Here is a 25,077-nt window from a genome sequence, read left to right as displayed (position 1 = left end):
GGCCCCGAACACCGGGGCAGCTTTAGGAAGGGCTTCCCCGCCCGCGGTGAGGGAGCCACACCCGGGACAAGGGCTAAGGGGGTCCGGGGGCTCTGGGCGAGCCCAGGGGTCTCTCTCTGGGCGGCCCCAGGGGGTGGCGAAGGGAGGTGCGTGCCTCGCCGCGGAACCTCGGCCGCGAGACCGCCTCTGCCGCGCCGAAAGTTTGCGAAGTGCCTCGGCCCTGGGGGGAGCGGGGCGGGAGCTGCCCCGGCGGGGCTCCTCCTTCGGGGCCGGGCCTGGGCGGGCGGAGCGGGGAGGGAGCCCCCAGCCCCGGAGTTGCCGCGGCTGCGGACGGAGCGAGCGGCGATCGTGCTGGGGTGCTCCGCGCAGGAGGAGCCCGCGACGTCGCTGCGGGCGGCCCGGGCGCGGGGCCGGGGCGCTGCCACCATGAGGCGGCGTGGCGGGGGTTGCCTCCTGCCCGCGCCTCCGCAGCTCCTGCTGGTGCTGCTGGGAGCGCTGCTCCGCTCCAGAGGTAAGCGGCTGCCGCGGCACCCTCTGCCCCGCGGCAGCGCGGGGGGCCCAGATGCCGTCCCGGGCTCGGCGGCGGCGATCCGTGCCCCGGCGGAGAGCCCTGCCCGGCCGCGCCGCTCACCTGCCCGCGCCCGCCGGGCGGGGAGCCCTGTCCTGCGCCGCCCCGCCGCCGCGCTTTGTCCGCGCCCCGTCCCGCGCTCGGACGCGAGGCTCTCGCCTTCGCCGTGCCCCAGCGCGACGGGCTGGAGCCGGCGGAGTGCCCCGGCAGGCCGGAGCGCGGGTCGCGGAGAGGCGCTGCCCTGGCCAGCGGGCTTTCCGCAGCGGAGAGCCCGCAGCGCCCACGCGGCCGCTGCCCCCCGCGGAAGTTTGGCGGCGGCGGGCGCGGGCTTTGTTCCCGCGGTGCGAGCGGCGGGCCGGGCCGGGGCGGGTGCGCAGGTTGCCTCGCAGGCTGCCGTGCCCGGCGTGTCGGGACAGCCGCCGCTCCGGAGCAGGAATGCAGCCGCACACCCGCCGCGACGGGCCCCTTAAAGGTACAGCCCGGCTCCGCGGTGGCGCCCCGGGCTACCTGCCTCGCCTCGGCGGGGACTGGGAGTCCTCCCGCAGCGCCCTGGCACAGCGGGGCCACAGCAGGAGCGGTACCAAAAATAGTGACGAGGGGAGGGTTTCGCTGCGCTCTTAGCGAGCCGGGAGCTAGTCCCACGAAGTCTCGCCATAAAAACTTTAGCTTTGTGGTTGCTCTATCAACTGGTATCTGCTGTTTCTTCGTCTTGTGCGGGGGGTTCTTTATTTTACAAGTGCGCCCGGTGGAGAGGAAAACATCTAAACGGTTCGCAGAATTGTTTATAAAGAGTTAGAAGGCTTTTGGGGGAGGGGTGTGGAGAGGAGATACGTACCTCATTTCTCTCCCTTCGCTGCTTTGGCAGCTGCTGTAGAATTTCACCCATCCGTTTTCTCCTATGCTACCCTGAAACTACAGGAAGCATTTGCAGTGGTGCTGCTGACCTCCATCATTCTACAAGTATTGTCCCTGGGGCACAATCATAGGGAGTTTGGGTTTCAAGTAATATTATTTCTCTTCTAACAAGAAACCTAACTGTAGGCAGCTTTGAAGAATGTGCTAAGCTAGCTTGGATAGACTGACTAGAGAGGGGTGTAGTTCTGTGTGTCAGAAAGCCTGCTTTTTAGAAGCCAGAAGTACTCTTGAGTTCCCAAATGCCACACAGATACTTAGCTGCCCTCTAGGAGTGAGAAGGATCTAAAAGATAGCTCTTAGTAGGTACAGATCTGGATGTGTTTTGTTTTGGCTATTGCCCAGGTGCTCCTAGTTAATGTGTCTGGGCTGTTAACAGCCATGTGGGGGATGTCTGATTGTAAAATGCAAGTTTGCTAGTACGTGGTTGTTCCTTGATGTTTCTAGGATGCTTTTTTTATGGCAGCTTGTTTCTCTTTCAAGTAGTTTTCTCATCAGAGCACTTTCGTGTATCCTCTTGTCAAGTGACTGTGAGTTTATGACTGGATGTGCCAACTGCTTCCAGAAGTGAATATCCTTTTTCCTTCATTGAAAGATAAGGAAATAAGGGCACAATTTTGCACCAAGGACACAATTCCTGAGCAATCTTTTCCTATTTGAAGCAAGGAAAAACATCAGGCGATATCAGGATGGAGGTGCAGAGAAAATGCCAAACTTTGCCATGAGTTGGTGTTCCTCCACTTAGCTAGAAAATTTTCAAAGTTGTTCCTTAGAAGTACCTGCAGGGTTGATGTGCAGCTTAACTGTCATAAAGCATCCACAGAAGTTGTGATGCCAAACAGGTGAATTGTTAGAAACACTTGGTCATTTACTACTCTGCCTCAGTACAGAAGAGTGTAAAGCAAACAAGTCTGCAAGACTGACCTTTGACTCTTTTGTAGTGGATAGTGGCAGTTCAAACTGGAGGAGTCTGTGCCAAAAAAAACCCAAACCAACAAAAGAGGTCTGCAAGTATCTTGAGCTCTTGGAAGAGTGTGTTGCAGGTAAAAACAGGTGTAGTGAGGGAATTTAATGCTAATGTCATGCACCGCTGGTGGCTGGAGTGAAGAAGGACCTGGTGTTAAGATGGTCTGTGTTAGTATAAATACAGAATGTCACAGAACCTGTCTGGCTGATGTGTTTGCTGTTCTGGCTCCTGGAGCTCTGCCGGAAAAATACATAGCTACTATCAGAGCTTCACCTCTCAAACATCTTGACTACATTTTATCGTTGCAAACCTGAATGTGTTACTTCTGTAGAAGTATATTTTGCAGTGGGAATCACAATTTCCACTGCCTGTGCTTGGCATTGCTGTTGGTTCTACAGCTCTTAGCCAAGTGCAAAGCACCCGTTTTCTTATTGTCAACTTGGAGCTGATAATGTTCTACTTCCTGGGTGTGCTGAGACTGCTGGGGTTTGCTGATGAGCAATTTGGATAATAGTCACAGATCTCTTGATCACCCTGAATTATCTTTTTTCCAAAGACTTTCTTTTTTCCAAAGTGGTGATGGCACTGAGTAGCATTCCCTGTACTTCTAAAATGAAGAGCAACATGCTGCAGGACAGTGACAAGTGGTGGGTTTTTTTGTTTTGTTTTTGACAATTTTGTCTACTAAAATGGAGTGGGAAAGCATATAACATAAATCTTCCAGTATGAAGTTAACGTTATTGATTATTTAGTGTATCTAAGCAATTTTCTTTTATATTCTCTTTCCAGAAGCTTTCAGTTATGTGCTATAGCACTGTTTTCTGCAGTGGAGAAACTTCTTGTGTATTGGGAGTGTGGGTGTATGCAGCAAGAAAATTAATAGGTGCTTAGTTACATAAAGTGCTTGCATTTCCAGAGTATTTTGTGAACCTTGAAGAGGGATATTCTCTTCCTGTGGGCCACAAAATGAGATTGCAGAAAACTTGTAGCCGTTTCTCTACATTGTATTTGTTGAAGTTACAGAAGAAAAAGTGGTTAGATACATTCAGTTGTTTGTATTTCAAACCAGAAAGCAGTTCTTGCTCCATGTTAACTAGAAAAAGAAATTAAAGTCATTTGCATTTTGTTTTTACTCCTAAACACTCTCCAGACTAGTGAAATTAACATTAAAAAATAGTTAAAACATTAATTCTATGAGAATGATCTGTAGTCTGATAGTGCTCTTGAATCTTCCTGCACTCTTGTGAAATAGGCAAATATTATCCTTGTTTTGTAAATGTGGGAAGTGAAGTAGAAATTGTCTTGCCCAAGGCCAACTCCATTTGCCCTAGAATGCAACCTACCGTTGAACACAATAGAATATATGCTTCATAACACTTATAAAAGCTGATAAAGAGATATTATCTTAAAAACCAGTCAAGGTTTTAAAAATAGGTTTATATAGTAAATGCATGTTCTGCACCTTCATTGAATTCCTTTGCTGCTTGTGACTGCTTCTCTTTTTAATAATACTTGCATTTCTCTTGCTGATGGTCAAAAGATCATAAAGCCACAGAAATTTTACTGACTCTCTGTTAGAAAGGGTGAATTGGTAAATAAAGTGTTCTTAAAAGACATGTAAAAGAAAGGTGGATACTTAATTTCTCTAGTCCTCTGGTTTTTCTAGCTTACCTATTTGTGATGTTTTCTTCTATGTGTTTACATAATAAGATAGTATATATGTAGACTTAAACTGACTGTCTTTTAAGATGTTTGGCTTTGCCTGATAAAACGTCCAGAGCTGGAGCTCTGGCATACAACAAACCTGCTCCCTTAAATGGCATACTATATTTGGTGGCTGTCTTTCACACAAATCACAGCAGAAAACACTGAATGTAGTTGTCATCCATGAATCTCATGTCCTTGATGGTTAGACTCTTGCTTTTGTGTCTGTGGTTCTTTGCCATTGCTGTTATGTGAGGTATTGCTCTTCTATGGGATTTTGTTGTCTCTACTGAGTGAAAACTGGGCACTGTAATGCTCCTTGAATATCTTCTTTCTTCTGTGTAGATTTCCATTTCTCTGTACCAAAGATAGTAACTGTATGGATCCAGGGGCTTGTTATTCTGTAGACTTGTGGTTTATTTGTGCTGTATATCTGGTTGCTCTGGGCCTGTTACCTGGGAGTATTTGGCTGCCCTGCTGTTGTGAGTGAATTCATGTTCAGGTTTTTCAGCTTTCCAGGCATGTTTTCTTGTCTCTCTTATGCAGAACTGTCTGTTAAATGCTGAAGTGTTCCAGCCTGTGCATTTAGTCTGGGGGACTCTTGAACTGTAGTCAGTCTTTCTGTGAGGAGCAAATCTCCTCAGCTGTTATGAGTGTAGATGAAAGGAGACTCACTATGTAAGAGCAGGAAAATAAGTTTTCATAAAGACTTTATAAATATCAAATGGAGCCGATGTTTGTTGACTTTTGTAGTGCTAAATTGTGAATGACTGAAATTCCTCATATCAAAGAATTATGTAATTTAATATAGAAGACAAAGAGAAAAAGGGAATTGAAGTGTCACGAGCCCAATTCTGATGGTATGAGATACATTAAGCATTCTGGTATAAGCATGTTAGCACACCTGTGGGTTGAAAAGCATTAACAGAAGCTTTGTCTGTCATGAGGTTCTTAGGTGATTAGGTTCTTCTGGTATTAGCCACCAGTCAGCAAGTCACAAACCATTAAGATTAACAGGCAGTAATGTAGATGCATATTCAATGTTTGTACTGCCAGTTGCAGTTTTGTCAAAAAGTGTATGACTGAAGACAGCACAGATCTTGTTTCTCCAACTGTTGTATGTTGATCACAACTTTCTGGTGTTGCAATACTCAGAAGTAAAAAGCACCAGATTTTTTCCCTGAGTGGGTTAGAGGTAGAATAGAATTCACCTTCTTGTACTGTAGTGATGAGGTTGTGTAAAGAACTGTTGTCCAGCAAGGCTTCCAGTAGATAATATATTTGCCTGAAAACAGACCCCATATTCTGTAGTGTCAAGGTGGAGTTTTACTCTTGGAGTTAAATCTACCAGCAGTGAGATGCTATCATGACTCCAGGCAGGGGAGACCCCTCTCCTGGCTACCAGCATGGTGACTTCCTCCGTATGCCCTAGCAGGGCATAGTCTTCTGTGTCTCTTTGTTACTGCCTGACAGCCCCTCCCAGCTGCTGGAGCTTTCTGTTTCTATTGCATAGCAGCAGTTCTTTAATCAGAAATCTTGTTAGTATTCAAGGATAATTGATCCGACTCTCTGGTAGGGGGTGGGGACCCAGCCTTGCATCCTTCTCCTACTTGCCACCCCCAGTTTGACCCCTGTTGTCTCTTTGTTTTCTCCTGTTAAGTTTGTGCCAGTGATGTGTGTGTGTGCTGTTTTTCCAAGCAGCCTGAAGTTGGCTGTAACCAAGAGCAGCAGTTAAATAGAGCCCGATTTCCCCGCTTCCTGGCGTTCAGTTGTTCGGCTCCATTTTCTGGTCTTCTGTGTTTTTGATTTGCAGAGAAGGAACTTACTTGGTGCCCCCGGGCATCTCTTAAACCCATTAGAACAAACTCCATTATTTCACTGTACTTAGAAATCCTCCTCCTTTAGTCCCAGCATCCATCAAAATAATGTATCCTCTGTAAGGCCCTCTGGAAAATGTTTAATAGGATCTTTTCAAACTCAAGGAGAGTTCCAGTTGGAAAGGGGGAGGGGAGAAGGCTAATGGAAGATCTGACTGTGACTTGCAGTAAGCCTGAACTTGGCCTGTGTCAGCTCTCCCTTCACCTCCATGCTGAGGGAAAGCTGAACAGAGCGGATCCAACACTGGGATCAAAGCTGGAAACAAAAGGCTTTGGGAGAAAAATTTCCCGTCTGGCCAAGAGGCAGCCACACAAAAGTGGTGCATAATTTATCACTCGAGGTTTATTTCTGCTGTGCTCCTTCTGGAAAGAGAAGGAAAAAAGAAGTGACTCTCCTGCTGTTTCGAAGTGGATAAGTGATGGCTTTGGAGATTTGAGGCAGGAAGGAGCTAGAGATACCATGGAAAAACTTTTTCAGTGCATTCTGTACCCAGCTCCTCTCTTGCCAGATGTGGTAAGACGTTATTTCTGTTGAGGGGAACCCTATTCTTGCATTTTGAAGTTTCAAAGAGTGAGGACTTTTAACTTCTCTGATAATTTACAAATCACAGTAGAGTGGTGTTGCCCTTGGCAAAATCGAGTTCTTTGACTTTCCAAGGTGTTTTTCTTAACTTAAGGATTGGTCTAGGTGCTGTGGCTCTGTGTAACATCAAGGAAGAGGCTACATTTGCCCCAAAGGGCTTATAGTCTTAATTGGACATCTGACATCTGATAAGGATCAGGGGTGTGATAATTCTACTGGGATAGATAAGGTCAATATTAAAATGGTATAGCTTTCTAATTAAATTTCCTTTAGCTTTGGTTTAATGGGAAAAGCTTCTAAAGTTTTTCATTCCAATTGCTTCTTAGAACAAAGATAGAGTTTTTGGGTAGGAGTTGCTATCAAAGACTACTGAAAGCTGGTAACTGTGTAAATAAGTTACAGATGAGGAAGCAGATGCAAGAGTAAACCATGAGAAGAAGGTAAGAGGATATAGGAGTATAGATATTAACAGAAGCAAAGATAGGCGTTTTGGAAATGAGAGCCAAGGACTTGAGCTGGCAACGGAACAGAAGAGTAGTGTAAGGAAATCCAAGTGGAGTAATTATGTGGGATCTGATGGCAGAAAGAGTTGTTAATTAGGTAGGATAAAAGATGGAAATTTTGAAAGTGAAGGTGAGCACTGAGCAGAATTTAACTGCTGAGACAGGGAAAGACTGACTTTACTAGTGCTTTAAAGGAGGATGTGACAAATTGTTAGGAATCCGTGACAGTAGAGTCCCTGACCTAATGGGGTGATTTTATGAAGTATTAGGAGCCTAGCAATGGAGTCAGAGGTGGAAAGGGAGACTACTAGCAGAACACTGAGATGGTGAGCCCATGAGATAGAGGTGGTTATGGAACTATCTGCAGTGGTGGAATGTGGGATCTGTCAGCCTTGGGAGCACATAAACGAGAAGGATTTTTGAGTGGGATGTCCAGGAAGGTATTTTGGAGGATAGTATTGTCTGGAAAAGTGTATGAAATGGGAGGGCAGAACTGAAGAGAGAAGCTGGAATTTTGGAGATAATTGCCTGGACAAAAGCATGAAGTGAGAATAGGAGATTACTGTGGGTTTGGTAAGAAGTCTGGATACAGAAGCAAGTTGTAAGTCTGGTGGCAGAAAATTGCGGCTTTCCTGGAAAAGGAGCCTACTTCTCTTCCCCTTCCCCATTAAGACTTGCTGTGTGAAAGAGTGAATCATGATTGTGAACTGTTAAAACATAGGCACCCGATGTTCTCAGCCTTCTTCTCTGAAAGGCTTGTAAGAAGCATTCTGGCACTATGCAAGGTTAGAGGGAAATACACACTCTGCTCCTTTAGCCTGAATCTCCAGCTCAGTCAGTTCATTTGACTTGGTGACAGCTGGTAGTGCTAGGAGAGCTTCTTGCTTAAGGTGCAGCCATTCAATGTATCAGAACTGTCTCATGGGATCTAGGATTAGAATAAAGACACACCTTCTTTTTTTTTTTTTTTTTCCTCTTTTCTTTTTCTTTTCCTTTGTGCTCCCACCAGATTTTAGTTCTAAATTTCCATAACTGCTGAATAGTCAAATCCTTTCTTTGCAACTCTGAGGGCAGGGGAAAAAAAAAAAAAAAAAAAAAAAGAGAGAGAAGTCTCTCAGGGTTGTAATTTCCTGCTTCTCTTCCAAGCTTCTGAGGATGAACCAGGAGGTGGGATAATTCTCTGAATTAAAATTGCATTTTTTAAGAGGAAGCCATCTTTACTGCTGTCCTTTCTTTGTTATTCAGACTTTGCCACTTCTTCAGGCTTGGCAAATTTAAGAAATGAGGTTTTTGAGGCCTCAGAGGCTGTGTTCTCCTCACTGTGATTTTTGAAGCCTGTTACTCCTGAAAAGCCTGAGTTGAGTTTCTTGTGGCTGGAGGACATGCCACTAATTTGTGCTGCCTTTATAAAAGGGCATTGATCAGCATAGTACCTATTAGCATGAGGAAAAACATAATGAGTCTGTCTGTGAGAGAAAACTAGAGCATTTGTGGCATGGGAAAGGGGAGATAGATTGCAGGCTGCCATTCTGGAGGCTTTAATAGCCAAGAAATAGGACAGAATAGTCATTGGTAAATAGGAATGCTAGAGGGCTATCTGCATTTTTATCATGGCTCTCAAATAGAAGTATTCAGTGTCTAAATCTTAGAAAGCCTGATGTAGGAGTAAATGGGAGACCGGGGCAGGAGTCCTTCAAGAGCAACAGTCATTGCCCTGCAAACAGACCTAAGTTTAATACAAGGAAAGAGCAGGTTGAGTTCAGAGCTGTATGCATGCAGAGATGAAGTGGTGAAGGGAATTTTCTTGGGCATTGACTTGGAAACAGGGAAGGACTGATTTGTCTGGTTGGTGTGGTTATGGCCCTTTGCTATCTCAGGGAAGGCTGCCTCTGGATCTGACTTCTTTCCTGATCCAGTGAACAGCAGCTGCAAGAGGGTGTTGACTCATGAACAGTTGATTGCCAAGCGATTGTCTCCACCACTAGGGTGGTAACCTCATGTGTTCCAGTTTGAACTGTCACCACTCATGAATCAATACTGTCTGTAGGCCTTTGTTCACTGCATTTTTGAGTGTATGGAAGAATTCAGACCTGCAGTCAGCATTACCTTAAACAACAGAAGACTTTTAGGCCTTTTGGGTGTTAGTTGTTGGTTTTAGGGGGTTTTCTTTTGTTTGTTTGTTTTGTTGGGTTTTTTTCCAGGCATGAGGTTCTTTTGTCTGGGAAGCAGGTGGATCCCTTGTCTGTGCCTCAACTCCTCTACAAGGGCAGATTTGTCATCCTTGCATCTTTGGCAGTTATGCTGAGTAATTTCTATGCTACAAGTACTCAAGCAAGACCAACCTTGGTGTTCCTTGACTTCTGCAACCTTTGCCTACAAACTGGCTTGAAGCAGCTTGTTTACTAACAGGAGAAGCCTGTTATTTCTCTGAGGTTTCTCTTGTTTGTGACCTGCCTTCTGTGAACTGGAAGATGAGGAGCTGTAATCTTCTGTTGCTCTTAGTGCAAATTCCAGACTAGAACAAAATAAGCAAATTGCTTAGGTTTGAGTTTTCCAGTCAATTGTCCCTAGAAAATGTTGGGTGTTTTTTTGGTGCTTCTTTTCTTGCCTTCTTATGGTTAGTTCTTCACCCACAAGTCTTTAGAAGTCTGTGAGCAAACTTTTAAGCTTGAAAGGAATGTCTAAAACAAAAAAAAAAAGGACAATTCCTGTGATACCATGTAGTAACTTTTTCTTGGTTGGTTGTGCTGGGTAGGCAAACTTGATGATGTATGCTGGAAGAATAAGAGAAACTCAGATGATTATTTTTTGAGAAAGGACCCGTGAGCAATTTTTGTGATGAGATACTTTAGAGCAGACTGGCAAGAAAGAGGGGATAGTAGACACTTGCCGCCTTTAAAAGCTTGGCAAAACCCCATTTAGCTTAATTGGGTATACAAGGTGAAACCTAACACAGTTGCAATATAGAAATAATGGGAGAAATAACAGGGCAAATTAGACTTATGTACAATTCATCAATTGTAGGATAAAAATAAACAGTACTCAGACAGAAGAAGCCTTCCAGCAAGGAAGGGAGTGAGGTAGAGATGACATCTTTGGTATGTACATCTTGACTTACCCGCTCAGGCAAAACAGGCTCTGAGCTCAGGCTTCGATTAAGTAACAGGAACAGCTGCCAAAACACCTACGTTTGCTGGCTAATACACTGCAGTGCATTGGTCCTGCAGGTTAATCTGGGAAAGGCACGGAGAATGTTATCTGGGTTTGTCTTGGTTTTTTCCTTGAACAATATAACAACATGCTTTGCATCCTGTATGTCAAGATCTTAAACTAAATACGGTGGCAATGCTAAACCTGCCTCTTGAAGTGTTGTGAGGACAGAGGGCCATTTGAGTTGCACCCCAGAAGACCAGGTAGCCTAAGGAGCCAGCTTTTCTGACATTGCAGGCTGCATACCAAAGTCTCCGAGGTACGTGCTTTGTGGCTCCATGCCCTTTAGAGACAAGCAGAACGGGGGTGGCTCACAGGAGAAAAATGACAGTAACTCCATAAGGAGAATATTATCTGTTGTGGGATGGGACTGAGCTAAGATGGGTAGACAGCACAGACCCTCTACAGGCCCACACTAATGACCCTCAGGAACCTTTGCATGCCTAAGGCTCTGTGTGGCTGTGCTGGCTGTGTAAGTGGCCCCAGCAAGTAGGACGTGTTTCAACTGCTCAAACCATGAGAACTGAATACAGTGCTGAGATTTTCCTCCTATACTAATCAAGAGCAAATTAAATATTTGACTCCCATAAGAACGAACTCCAGAGCTCTGTATGTTCTTCCATTGTAACCAAAGGGAAGTCAACTTTTTTGTTTTCAGATGTGCAAAGACATGAAATTACTAGATCTATGAGATCTATGTAATGATTGCTACAGAGTAGGACTGGAAGGATTTCCATTGCTGATCTCAGCAGCACCAATACCAATTCTTTTTATGCAATCTCATCCAAAGCAGCAAAAGTTGTCTCCACCTAAAAGTACAAGATAATCACAGATTGAAACCAAATGAAAATGCTGTCCATGCCTATGAAAACATTGTTTCTGGGGTTTGACACGCCTTTTGAGGCTTGGGAAGCAAATAATTTAATCCAAAAGTCACATGAGAAACTAGTCAGAATCTAAACCAGAACACAAGCTGCTATAGCAGAAAAAAGAAGTCCGACCCTGCTAGCCAACTAGACTGCCACGAGTTATTGTGCAAAGTTATTCTACTACTTAGCACCTAGTGCTAAGTGAAAAGTGCAAAATCAAGTCAGACTTTTACCAAATACTGAACTGGCATGTGCAGTTTGGATTGCAAGTTGGATACAGGGAGGATACCATAAAAAAAAAAATATTGGAATGAGAACTAAAAGGAGAGGCTGAGAAGAACATTTTATAATCTTATGAGTAAAATATAAAATATATTAGAGCAAGGAACGCTTATATTACTGGAAATAAAATGTTATTCTTTGGAACATTTAATTTCTATCCTTGGACTCCATGCCATGTATCCCTTTCTGTTAAAGCCTCTGTGGAGACAGGCCCTTCGTATCTTGAATCCACTTCTGGAAGAAACTCAAGCGTGCTGTTTTTTACATGTGGGTAACACTTGCAGAGCTTGTTTTGCCAATAAAAGTGTCTTTGAATTGATTGTGGTGGGATGCGCTGCAAGTTCTGATGTAACATGAGGCTCTTTGCAAGTGCAGATTTTGATGAGAACTCATCTCTAAAATCTCTAGTAATTTTGTTTTCTTGTTGCTGTTGTGAATTGGCTCCTTTCTTTCTGTGGTCCATTGTTGTATGGATTCCACCTGGTTAAGAAATTTAATTTATCCTTGGAGGCCTGAACTGCTGTCTTTGCTAGCAGGAAATAAACAATGTTCCAACTGTCCCCAGTTATCGCCCACTTGCGTTTCTGCAGATCCATGTCTTTTGCAAGCATGCTAGAAGAGATGACTTATGGATCATGAATTGCATTTTGCCAGTCCTCTGTTCCTTCATATCTATCAATTTAGTTCTCTCCCCCTTTTTAAATTTCGTAAATTAAACACACTGCTTAAAATGATTGAACAGTGGGTTGGACCATGGAGGTCTGGTTTGCCTGGGACACGGTGGCTTGTTTCAGGTGGCACTAGGAATGCAACTCCAAATGACTTACAAGGGCATGTTACTGATTCAGAGTAGGGTTTAGGATAATCTCGCTTTATGGGAAATATTGTCACCAATATACAGTTTTACGGTAATATAAAGCCCATGTTCTGGAATAGCAAAATTGGAGGAATTTTTGCTCCTGCTGCCTTTTCTTTTAGTAAGCTTGATATCTCTCAGAGAGAAATTTTTTTGGTGGGGGTGCTATGATGTTGTCACTGCTGAAGATTGTTCTTCTCTGCCTGCAATGTATGTGGCTTGGCCTCCAGCTGCTGGGCTTCCTTGGCCCAGGGGTGTGGTTTCCTGTTGCGCCTAGTCTGGTGTAACTGTGGGTTGACCCAGAGAGCAGTCTCACTCTCTCGTCCCTTTGATAGGTCTGTGTAGATATCTGCTGGATGAATCAGTCCAGCTTTTTGGTCTGTCACAGAACTGGCCTGTAGGATGGTGAAACCACAGTTTGTGTGGTATTGGCAAGCTGAAGTGAATTGCTCATCAGTATAGACCTGATGGAAGGACAGAGGGAGGCAAGACCAAGCATTTTTTTGGCACTGACTTGCTGCTTCTTTGCTTTGCCTTAATAGTAATTTGGAATGGCTATCTCTAGAAACAAGGGAAGATGAGAATTCAAGCCCAAGATTTAATTTCTGTGGCTTATGTAAGCATAGGCCTCTTTATTGTATTGTTACTTGTATGACAGTCTTAGTGCTGTATTAGCATCCAAGTGTGATGAAAGATCAACCCATAGATGTTGCAATTGGTGCAGTACATTAATTGGTGATGCCCTTTGTGGTGGAAACTTCTGTTCATTAGGGTTGGAAGCAAAGACCTACTATCTTATTTTAGTTGGGCTACCACAAACTAATGTTGTGAGTTGTTGCCAGAGAAATGGTCAATCTGAATATGAAAAGCTTTATCCCCTTGCTACTGCCTTGATTCTTCTTCCTTAATCTTGCCTTTTAAATGACTGATGTCTAGCAGAGAGTTGGTTTTTGACCCTTATTCGCAGACTCTGGATCAGTTTTGCTTGCTCTCCCCACCACCCTCCACTGGTGTAGTTAGATGTGGTTTGACAAGCCTGGCCTGGGCATGCACACAAAAGAAGGCACAATCCACTCTTCTCCTGAGCTGATGCAGAAATGGCAGTGCTGATGCGAAGTGTCTGGTTAGTCACAGGAAGACAGAGCTAGCTGTGGGAAAACATAAGCTGTCTAAATGGCCATTCCTGTTCTCCCTGAATGAATATGTGGCAGGCTGAAGGGGAAGATGTGCGTAGGATGAATCTTACACATGAATTGTCAATTGGATCACGTAAAGATTCACTCTAATGGAAATCAGAGCTTCACAGTGTTACATGCAGCATGTGCATACAGTAAGGACAATCCCTACTCTGAATAATTAGTAATTTCTACATGTGCTAAATTGACAGATGTATGAAATAATGAGGAAAAAGCCCTCAATGAAATACTGATTAATGTAGTAAATAGAGGCTCCACTTAAGCTTTGCCTTTTAGTCTATATGGTGATGCTTCTTGTCCTGTCTTCTCCATCCTGTCCTTTTGTTGAAGCTGCCTTTCTCTAATTATTCTTTTTCCTCCTCTGATACGCTGCACGCAAGATTAACACAATTAGAGACATTTGTTGCATCTGAGGTCTGATACTAGGAGAGTGAGAATTCTTCTCAGATGTAATGTCCTTTAAAGAGGATTTAGTTGCTCTTTTTGCCCTGGATAATGCATGTTCCTGTTATGTGCCAGCATATTCAATAAACAGTTGGCACTAGTCTAATGAGGAGCATCATATCTAAACCCAGCTCATAGAGATCTGTTCTGTGTCCACGACTCTTCCGCCCTTTCCCCTATCCTGACTGTAGCATCTCTTAGGATGGATCACAGAATGGTATTTAACCATGTAATCACAAAGGTCAAGAAATTTGAGACCAGAAGCTTAACTTGGGCTTGGTTAGAAATCCAAGTTTTAACCCTAGATTCCTGACTTGGGATAGTTTAGCTGTGGCCAACTTTACCTAATAATTACTAAATGTTCCTTTCTGCTACTCTGTAGCAGCAAGCTAGATTGCTGGGTAGAATTCTGTAAACACATAATTGGCTCCAGTGGCTGTATTTACCCAATAGCTTAAGTGGTTTTCCCTGCATCCCCTGGAGATCAGCTGTACAGAACTTGGGTTGGGAGTGCCATCTTAGCAAGCTGTAGCATAAAGATTCCCCATGGTTGTTGGGCCAGGTGTGATAATAGCTAGGTCTGGGATTTTTTTTACTTTTCTCTAAGGATAGTTGACAACTTTATTTTGGAGTCCACAGACTTTTTTCTTTTGAGGGTAAAGAAGTTAACCGTGGTGACTGGTTGCTTAATAGCTGGTTTTTTTCTGCACACTAAAGTCAGTGGCTTTTCCCCAGATTAGAATGTTACAATTTTAAACATTTACTGTACTCAAGTGTAGAATGACCTAATTCACTGTGTTTATTCCTTTTCATAAGAATTTTCAGCACAGTAGTATGCCTATCCTAGTTCCAAATGTACAAACACTTGGTAAGCAGACTGTAAGAAGAAAATAACCTGTGAGCCACTGTAGTAGACACATCTGTAAAGCCTTAAACAGGAAATGGCCCCAACTACTTCTGTCAGTTTGCCTCTGAGGCCATGGTTCTGCAAGCAGTGAAGCAAAAGAAGAAATCAAACTGGGCTGGGTGAGGAACAGTTGGAAGATCCTTCAAGTTTGCATCTTTTTGAAGCTTGTTGCCCACTGTGCCACTTTTGCTCATCTGTCTTTTTATCAGGCTGCACAAAGCTATGCCAGTTTATGGGGGTTTTAGGACTGGGAGAAAGGGAAGGAGGGCTAAGAGTTCTTTAGGGTAGCACAGCTGATGAATATAAAATCACCCTCCTGAAGCTTCTTTCCCGTTTTGAGCAAACATAATTGTGTTTCTGGAGAACCTGAGAGTTGTGTTATCACTTAAATATAGTTAAGTCAAGGCTGCTTTCTGTCTTTTGCTTATTGTGCACAGAAGGTTTGTTTCAGAGGGGTACCTGGAAAGAAATCAAGAAACTAGATTACAGCATGAAGGGCAGGAGATTTTATCTTCCCCATGGAAAACAGACATATTCCTCTGAGGCCTTGCTACCTAAATCATCATCTATGTATTCAGTTTGCCAAGTGTTTGTGCAGTTTTAAGGAGGAGTATGGGAATGATTTCCAGAATGCTGTTGCTATTTGTAATTCCACATCGTTTGATAACGTACAGTAAAAAATGAAGGGAGGGTAGTGAAACTCTAAGCATGCTTCTCAGAATCTGGACTTAGTGGACCACATTCAGCCTCAGAATAAAGGACCAGGAACTGGGAAATATAACTGAGCTCAGCCTCTGAAGCTGAGATAGATGCTGTCATGACTGTAATGGTGTGTAGCTTAGTTGGGTACTGTGACTTAAGCTGATCTGATCTTGACTCATCAAGGTTTGTTGGCTTAAGGTCCAAATGTACCAGCTGTTCCTACTTAGAGAATGATCCACAGGAGTAAATGTTACGTTCTTACAGTGTCTGGGAATGGTAGCGTAAGGTACCAGAAAAATTCAGCTAATTTAGTCAAGATACAAACTGCGCACTAGGGCCTTTTTTCCCTCCTTGGAAATACTACTTTTTTTTTTTTTTTTCCTGACTGAAAAAATACTGCACAGCTATTGAAAATAATTAGTATATAACTTCTCCACTTAGGTGTGGAAAGAGAGTGAAAAAAGTCTGTATTCAACTGAAAAACCTCCCAGAAACTTCTCAAGGTAGACTGTAATTATTTGAGATAAAATTCTGCTACAAGCAGACAAGTAGTCCTGTGTTCTGTCACTTCTCTACTGTTATCCAGTCATTTTAGGTAGCATTTATAGCACTGATGGGTTTGGGTTGCTCTTTGATCAGAGGAAGTACTCTATATTTAGCCGAATAATATTATGTCTTGCAATGCCCACAAATTGGCTTAAAAGCTTGATTCAACTTGATTTGTCTGTTGTACCCTACTCCCCAAAGTATGGTGGAATAACAGAAGGAAAATTGCTCTTGAGTCATTGTGGTAAATGCAACTGTAAGACAGGAGACATCACGCTGTCTATTCATGGGTTCTGGCCCTGACATCATGGTTCTAGCAAAAGGAAGTATGCTTGCATGGAGGACACAGAAGAGTTTAAAAGCTTTTCGAGTATGAAAAATTCTTCTTCCAGGGCTGAATGATGTGCCTGCTTAAATGGTTTCTGAGCTTTATGAGGAATCTTTTATTAAGATACGCACTTCAAATCCTGGAACTTGGTCCAGGAAGTAGTATCAGAAGCCGTTCTTAATAATATTGTTAATACAGACTCTTCTTGTGAGAAAAATCCGCAGGCATCTTTAGCCTGCTTTTCTATGGAAGCAATGGTTATTTCAATATGTGTGCATATCTTCTCACAAAAAAAACCTGGTCCCAGAGAATAGAAGTTTCATGAAAATAGGCCTCACAATAAAGGGAAGGGACCATAGAAGCAACTTGGCTGTGGGTGAAGATTCCTCATGAGTTTGCATTTTGTTAGACATGAAAGAATCCTCTCCCTCCATTTGGCAAGAGATGCACCAAAATGGACTGTTAGAGATGAATCCATCTGAAACTGGCTTTGTTAATCCCATTTCTCATGTAGCTATTGAGATTATTCAGGTGTGCAAATTGGAGTCTTACTGGACATAAGCCTATTTCCACATCCCCAAGCAGTGGCAATAGTCTGAGTGGTTAGTTCATCAAGCCCAGGAGATGTTTAGTTCTCTCTCATTAGGAGGCAGAGGTCTTTAATGGGCTTTAATTGGGTTGCACTTTAGGATTGCTCAAAAGCTTTATTTGGTTTAGGATGTGGCTGCTTGATTAGAGAGTGATATTTCTGGAAAGAAGAATGTTAAACCTGTGTTTTGAGCTAACTGGTTGCTGGCTATTTCCCAAATAAGAATGAGGTTTGGGGTTGGGGGTTTTTTTGGTTTTTTTTATGTTTAAACTCATGAAGTTTTTGGGCTGGATTTTATCTGTTAAGGTTCTGATATTGTGCTCGTCCCCATCTTAAGGGTCCGTGGAGGCTGTGCTCTCTTGCATACCAAGAAATTTTAACTAGAATATCTGAAATAATTACTACTCCCAGTGATCCACCCTGTGCCTCTGAGTGGCTGAATATGAGGTAAAATATTGCTGAATGTCACAGTTTACAGCCTGGCAACTTCCGTATATTTTAGCGTGCTGGGTTATAAACTGGTGCTTTAGGAACTGTGCACAAGTGTCCTGAGGTAATGTATTGCCAGATAAGATCCTCTGGATTGCTGGGTCTAGTCTGATTGAACTGGAAAGAAGCTGCAGGCGTGACTCTCTTTTCCCTCTGGAGACGTGCCTCTTGCTCTTCAGGCCGTGCAACAAGGCCTGTGTGCGTCAGCCTGGCCAGGGCAGAAGGTAGCTGAGGGCTTTTGCTAAGGGCAGGGAAAGAAAGGAAAGGTGTCCTATTTACTTCTAGACATCCTCAGTGTCTTGAAACACAAGAGAGACATTTTATAATGCAAGTTGAACCAGTTCTGATGGTTTTTCCTAACTAGTTACATCAGAAAGGCCAAGGATCATTACTTCTTTTGCTGATTTTTTTTCTTTCAGCCTTCCTCCCCCTCCACCTTTTGTCTTGCTTTCAGTTCACCCATCTGCATCTGGTCTTGCCCAGGCAGCTGCTGCTCTATTTGTATGTTCCCTGGGGGAGCTCTGGTGCTCCTTTAAGATCTCCTGTTGCTTTGGGAATTCACCTTTTAGACATGGTGCTTCATTAGCCTCTCTCATTTATTTAGTACTGTGAGAAAAGATTTCCCCTCCCAAAAAGCAGAAGAACAAGTTTCCAGCAGCATGTGCTTGAGAGAAGAGTGTCTCTATGTAAATAGAACAGGTTTAAAAGCTATTGGCAAGGGAGCAGCTGGAGAGGTTTTGAAGCAATATTGTTTGACCGGGTTGGCACTGCGAGGCCCTTTGGCGGCTAAGGCTGAAGAAATCCCCCCTGCCCTTTCTCCTTTGGGAAGGTTTGTCCACTGACGAGTGACTGCGCTGCCCCTGTGCACTGTTGCCTCTTGTCCCCTGCCTCGGTCTCAGCACGGTTGCTCCTTTTTGTTGCAGCTCGTTAGAGGAAAAATAGCCATTTGGGATTTTTTCAACCATTGGGTTCTGCATTTCCTCCTTTGCCGCCCCTCTCCCCTGCCGGGCGTTGTGGGAGAGTCGTCCCCTCTGCAGGCGATGGTGGGAACGACTCCGGCCTCACTTATCATCAGTGACAAATCAATGGCAGCCTTCAGAAAGCTGGCCCCCAGGATCCCCGCTCGGCCCAGCTCTGGAGCAGTGGGAGGCTTCCCTGGTGGATAAAGGACTCCTTGCAGCCCTGACTTGTTGCCTTAAATCTAACTGAGGAAACCTTTTCAGTCTCTTCACCAGTGGCCCCCTCCCCTCTCGATTTGTCTTGGGGAAGGTGGTGGCTGGTGGAAGGGGGGCACATGGGGAGGTGGGGGGAGACGAGAGTGGGAGAGCACTGGGGTTTGTAACACTTTTTTCTGTTTCCCTTTCACAATAGCCTGGCTAGTGCATGCAGAGCTGGGCTCACAAAGCCTCCCCGAAGCGCCCGGAGTCCTGCGGGGCTCCTCACAGTGAAAGTTTGCTGTGTGTATTCCTACCAACAATACAGCTGGGCCCAGCAACAGGCTCTGGCTTTGGGCAAATATTTCTACAGCTTTTCCTTAATCGCTTTTGAGGGGAGGAGGGTGAGATGGGTTTGAGAGGTAGGAGGGCGAAAGAAATTTTGTATATGCAAAGGAGACAAAAATAGATATGGGTGGATGGATTTATCTCTGGCTTCTGTGGTCCAGGATTCTAAAAGGAACCTTTGTCAGCTTCCATGCTAAAGCTAGAGAGGGTTTGGGGAGCATCAATGTTGGATTTGAAGGAGAAGGGAGGTTAAGGCAGACAACGCGTAGTGGTTTCAGCTCAGCCAGTCTAGAGTTTTTTTTGTTTTCCTTTAAGTAGGAAGCATAGCTGACAAGCCCCTCCTGTGTAGTTTAATCCAAAGTGTTGCTGTAGACTGGAAGTACAGCCTTTTCTTGTGCTAGGTATGTCTAGCTTATTTCTGCTTAGCTGTTCTGTAGGGTTTATGCTTGATTTCCTGTTCTCTCTATTACCTGTGAATTATCTCTCAATTTCTAGTTCATTTGATCTGGGTCACAGCTCCAGACTGGAAGAAATCAGAGAAGTGATGTTCTTTCAAAGTAAACTATTTCACCTTTACTGTCTGATAGGTTTTCAACTTGAATGTTGCTTGAGTCCACTGCTGTAGCCCTGGCAAAGACAGGTAGACTCATAGCTGTGTGCTGGTTTTGTCTCCTGTTTCTAAAGCTGCAGTGGAGATACCTAAACAGCATGAAACTGCTTGATTGGGTTAAGAAGAGATCATGTGAGCCCACTTCTCTGTAGCATTATGTGGAAAAATTAGCCAGGCCACCTCCTTTAAACATTCTTTTCCACCTCTGCAGGGCTGGCAGCAAGCTTGGCATTCCCACAGTTTGGAGTTAAATTCTTACATTGGTTAAGCTGTGTTGCATGTGTATTGAAGGTTCAAATGTCGTCTTAGACCTGATGTTTGTGTTAGAGTAGGAGTGATACCAGAAGCATAATCCTTGTTCCAGGTGTGTTATGTCAGAAATTAAATTTGAACAGGAGATGCTTACCTGTGTCAGTGTTCTCCCAGAACAGGGAGTAGTTTTGCTCTAATGCCGTAGTTACACAGATGGTTCACACTGAACACAACTAGGGGCTGCATATATGGAGAGTGAGTTTACTGGACTTTCTGTCCAAGGCCATATGCAGGATGAGTGAGACTACTGTGCAATGGTAAAGCTGAGAGTAAAGTTCTTAGCATGGATATAACCAATGCTTTTAAATAAGGGATATCCTTGCCTTCCATTTGGAGGTGAGCACAGAATGTGAATCCTTATTTGTAGGAGGAAATTACTGATAGGCCAAGTACAGATCCGAGTAGAAAAAACATAGAGTAACATCTGTCCTTAAGAAGATGTTCAAGCACCCTTACCCTTGCTAGCATCTGGTGACTGCCCCTTTGTTTTCTATTACTGATGATACAGTATTTGTAGCAGCGTTCTGTCCTTAGAGCATCACAACTACTAGTGAGGCAAGGTTTGTAGGAAAAGAGAACAACCTTAGTTAGACCAAACTAATGTGGCTGGAAAAACAAACAAGATTTTGGGAGCAGTTTGTCCTGAGAACTAAAATAGAAGCCTAAGTCTTTAAATTAAGCACAAGTTGAGAACAGTTGCTTTGAGTTCAGCTTGACTGTGTTAGTGAATTAGATATTACAAAGAAAGTTCCTGATACTTCTGGAGCAGAAGGGGGATGATGTGTAGAAAAGGAGTTGGTGCATTAGGGGCCAAGCCTACTCCAATCCTTGCCTGATTTTCTCTTTCAGTTGATTAAGGTGTCACCAATTTCTAACTTTCCAGGCTGAAACTTGAGGGAGAGAGAGAAGAGTTTCTGCTTAAAACTGTCTGTGAAACTCAAGTTAGAAATGATTCAGTGAGTTTGGAGAATAAGGATGGAGAGAGAGTGCTTCCCCCCTCCATGTTTAAAATCTTGCCACAGTACAGAAAAGTTTGAGAACGTTAAAGAAGCTCTCATGCTCCAGAAATTAAAAAACCAGGAAGAAACAAACAAAAACATTCCAAAACCAGAGGAAGCGTAAGGATTCTTTGGTTTCTGAAATTCACTCATAAATTGTGGAGCTGTAAATACTTTGCAAATATTCAAACATTTCTAATATTAAAAAAAATTTCAATCAGTACTTGTATGTGCTGAGTAGGAGTTTAAAAACCTGCCAGCAAAAGCCTCTTTGACACCCTCTGTGGTTGGACATTGACTATCCAGTGACAGTCTTGAGTTACCCGGGAGCTCGGCTCCAATTATTGCCCCAAGCAACGGGCTCCAGAGGAACTCTGGTATAGAGAATGCCTTCTGAGAGGCTGCCCGCTGCACTGAGTGCTTCTTTACTGGCCTACAGGCCATGAGGAGGAGGAGGAGGAGAAGGAGGCAGCTGCAGGAGGCTATTTCTGTGTGCCACAAAGCAGTGTTGAAGATTGTGTTGCAATGCAAGAAATAGCGTGGAGAGCTGAGTCTGTCATCCCACAAGGGGTGCACGCAAGAACAGTTCAGCTGCGTGATGTCAGATACTGAATTATACAACTTGTCTACCTGGTCAAATTATTCCAGGTAATTTTAAAGGATTAACTTTTTGGTAGCCAAGTGAGCCAGATGGAAAAGAGCTATTCTTTGCCGTCAGCTTGCACCTGGCTTAAACTTGTATATTTGTACTCAGTGGGAATGGAGAAAAAAGTGCTGCCACCTGATCTGGACCAAGTTTGAATTTATGGGCATTTTTCAGGGGAGGGAAAAAAAGAGTAAAATTTAGGAGGAAGGAGTAGCAGAAGAGAATTGATTATAGAAGTAAGGAAGCTTGTTAAGAGACAGAAGGAAATGAGGGAATGTGGGCAGGTAAGAAGGAGGGTTCTGGGTAGTGGGTATGAGATGGGACACTCTGGCTTAAGCTCTCTTTTCTTCCATCTAGCTCATACATCTAGCCTGTACCTTTTACTCCCAAGTCCCGCTTTCCTATAGTGGCTCACCCACAAAGCAACTTTTGTCTTTCATATTCTTTTCTGTAGCCCATCCTTTTTCTTAGAGAAAGGGGACTTGCCAGTTTGCGAGGCCTGAGGCTGACCTGTTTGGCACCATGCTTTAGCTCCGTATCACCTGTATTACTCCCCTTTCCTTCTGTAGTGTTTTACGAGCATCCAGCCCTTGTGCAAACCTTTCTTTGGCTTTTCAAGTTGGACACTTGGGTTTCTGTCATGGGACTTTGTCAGAGATCTAGAAAACAGAGCTAGTGATACCATTTAAAGCAGTAAGATGTGAAGGTGAATCCGTGTTTATGGACTGCTTGACTGTTCTCGTGGTTCATATATATTCACTCAATAGCGCATTGAGTTCAGGAGTTTGTGTTGCAAATAATATGGAGATTGTGTGGTGCCATAAAAGTGCAGAAGCTGTGCAGGTGAGTTTAATTCTGGGATTTTGTTAAAGCTTTTTCTAACTTGCTTATAATGGATTTTAAATGTCCTGTGTAATCAGTAGCAGCTGGGTTTTTCTTCTGAAGCATGCTGCATAGGATACTGTCTTTGCCAGACTTTGCTCAGTTCTGTGTACCAGGAAGCAACCCTTTTCAATTCACACCTGTGAAACTAAATTTGCTGAAATCTTCCAGGCCTTGGCCCCTCATTTCCTTTCAATGGAGGGAGAGCTGGTGTTGGGGGTGTCTCTCCTAGCATGGTGTTTACTGCTACCTCTGTGCTTAACCTGTTCCTCATGGACCGTTCAGTACTGTCTAATTTTTTACACTACACATTTCCTTCTCTATTGAGGAGTGGATGTATATTTAGATAGATATATATATATGTATATATATTTGCATGTAATACGATATTTTTACTTGGAATCATCCCATAGCAGTTCCTTTCTGCTCCTTCAGGAAGAGGAGGTCCAGGTCTCCCATAAAACTGGGCTTGCTGCTTTGTTCAGCCTCTTTTGACCCGTTCCTTGTTGAATGAGAAAGTTGAGTAAAGGCCACAGGTCTGCAGATGAAAAACACAGGGAACATGAGTTGAGATCCGTGTTAATTTCCCCCCAGAAACTGCCGTTCTGTAATTACAGTTCCAACATCCTCCAGAAGAAAAGGGCCCTGTCTCCCCTACAGCCCCCCTGGCAAATTTGATGTTCCTTGCAGCAGGGAAACCAGGCATGGAGCAGAGCAGGTCAGCTGGGGCTTGAGAACGCTCCCTTTTGGTGTCTTCATTGCTGAAGGGGGGTGGGGGCTCTTGCTCTTCTCAACCCCCTTCTTGCCCCTTCCCTCAAATCTCCCAAGTAAATACAATTTTATTTTATTATATTGCTGCTGATCTGCTGTTGTTTTTGATACAAAAAAGGTGGAAGGGGCAAGAAGGAACGAAAGAGTCTGGCGACAGGAAGAGATGAATTGCTGAAGAATGACACTGGCAGGGACTATTGTTCATTTTAACGCTGGAGCAGGAGCAGAGAGAAACGTTCACACGCCATTCTTGGGCATCCTGCTGGGCAGGCTAGGAAAGGGGCATTCCAGCTGGTCGTGAGATTTGGCTGGACAGATTGAATTGGGCTGAATAGAATGCTCGCCGTTTTTTATTATTATTATTTTTTTCCTATAAAGAAACCCACTGATTAATTGCAATGGAACCCGATTAAAGGGAGAGTCTGAAACCCACACAGACATTGCAGACATAAAGCTGTCAGCCTACCAGCGTGTGATGACTGGACCTTAACCCTTTACAAGGCTAATGGGGGAGGGGGATCCTCACTGGAGTCAACATTGCTCAGTCTGTGTATACATGTTTGTGTGAGAGAAGACTTCTGTCATTTGGGGAAGGAGTTGTGTGCACAGCAGGATACCTGTAAACAGACTGTATCTCATGAAAGACAAGGGACTGAAGAATGAAAATGGGGTTTAGGGTCATTTTGTTCGCGGAAAGGTTGTATGAGGGTTTGCTCAAATGTTACTGGCTATATTTTAATAGTTTTGCAGAATTCAGTAGCCCTTGTCCACCCGTATCTGTCTCTCCTGTGCAATCCTGAATGTGGCAGTAGGGAAAATTCTGTGAAGAGACCTGTAAAGTTCCACAGACTGCTTGGGGAATGTTGCAAAGGAACTTGGTAGAAACATGAAGAACATAAAAACTAGGTAAGTATGTAAAGGAATGCTATAATCTGTGTGAGAACAAAGCTGTAGTTGAGCTCAGTTTGGGGACTGGTGTGGAAAGTGGATGGCAGCTTGGACATATGTTGTCTCAGCAGGGATGGGATGGAATTTCAGAATGCTTAGAAACCCCTTTCTAGGACTAAAACCTCATTTTATTATATATTGATTTAATTTTACAAGTTTTGAAAAAATTCCATGTTGTGATACTTCTGGTTTTCTTTAACCTATTTTTTTGCTCATCTGATTTAGTATCTGGACATGGTTGAATGCTCTCTGCTCATTCTCTTCTTCTTTAATACCCTGTTTGTAGCTTGCTTCTGTTGAGAAGCACAGATGATTTATTCAGATAGACTCTTCAAGCTTTGAAAGGGGTCTCTGTGTTGCAGTGCGAGGAGATTTGTGGGGGGGGCAGATGCTCTTGCCCCCCAGCAATGCTTAGCTTCAAGTGTGGCACAGTAAAGGATGGCACATAAGGCCTCTAATGAGTGTGCTCTCCAGTCGTTTTATCTTTTTCTACAGCACCCTGTGCACATGTGTGCCCACTGGCTTGGAAATGTTTCTGTAGAGAAGTGGAAAGAGTGGAGATACGGTTGGAGCAAACAAAGGTCCTTTGTGGGCTCTGGGAAAATGACAGAGGGATTGCTTTTTACTCTATAAGGCTCCTCATTCCTTGCAATTCATGGAATAGTTAAGGTTGGAAAAGGCATTTAAGATCAATGAGTCCAACTGTTAACCAAGTACTGCCAAGTCCATCCCTAAACTATGTCATTAAATGTCGTGTCTACATGTCTTTTGAATACCTCCAGGAATGGTGAACTTCCCTGTTCCAATGCTTGACAAACCATTTTGGTGAAGAAATTTTTCCTAATAAATCTAAACTAAACTTTCCCATGTGTAACT

At 43.8% G+C, this 25,077-nt stretch overlaps 1 protein-coding gene across 3 annotated transcripts in view; it reads left to right on the top strand.

Annotated features, from left to right (window-relative positions):
- Window positions 1-319: 319 nt before the first annotated feature.
- LRP4 (LDL receptor related protein 4) overlaps window positions 320-25,077 on the top strand; it is an 83,741-nt gene continuing 58,983 nt past the window's right edge. For all 3 annotated transcript variants that reach the window (XM_048306891.1, XM_048306889.1, XM_048306890.1), the window contains exon 1: window positions 320-511. In XM_048306891.1, coding sequence (XP_048162848.1) covers window positions 427-511 — 85 coding nt within the window. In that variant the 5' untranslated portion in view covers window positions 320-426. The remainder of the gene's footprint in view (window positions 512-25,077) is intronic.

This window comes from Corvus hawaiiensis, chromosome 6 (assembly GCF_020740725.1).
Source record: "Corvus hawaiiensis isolate bCorHaw1 chromosome 6, bCorHaw1.pri.cur, whole genome shotgun sequence".
In the NCBI taxonomy this organism is placed as follows: domain Eukaryota; kingdom Metazoa; phylum Chordata; class Aves; order Passeriformes; family Corvidae; genus Corvus; species Corvus hawaiiensis.
This window is presented reverse-complemented; position numbering and strand designations above follow the sequence as displayed.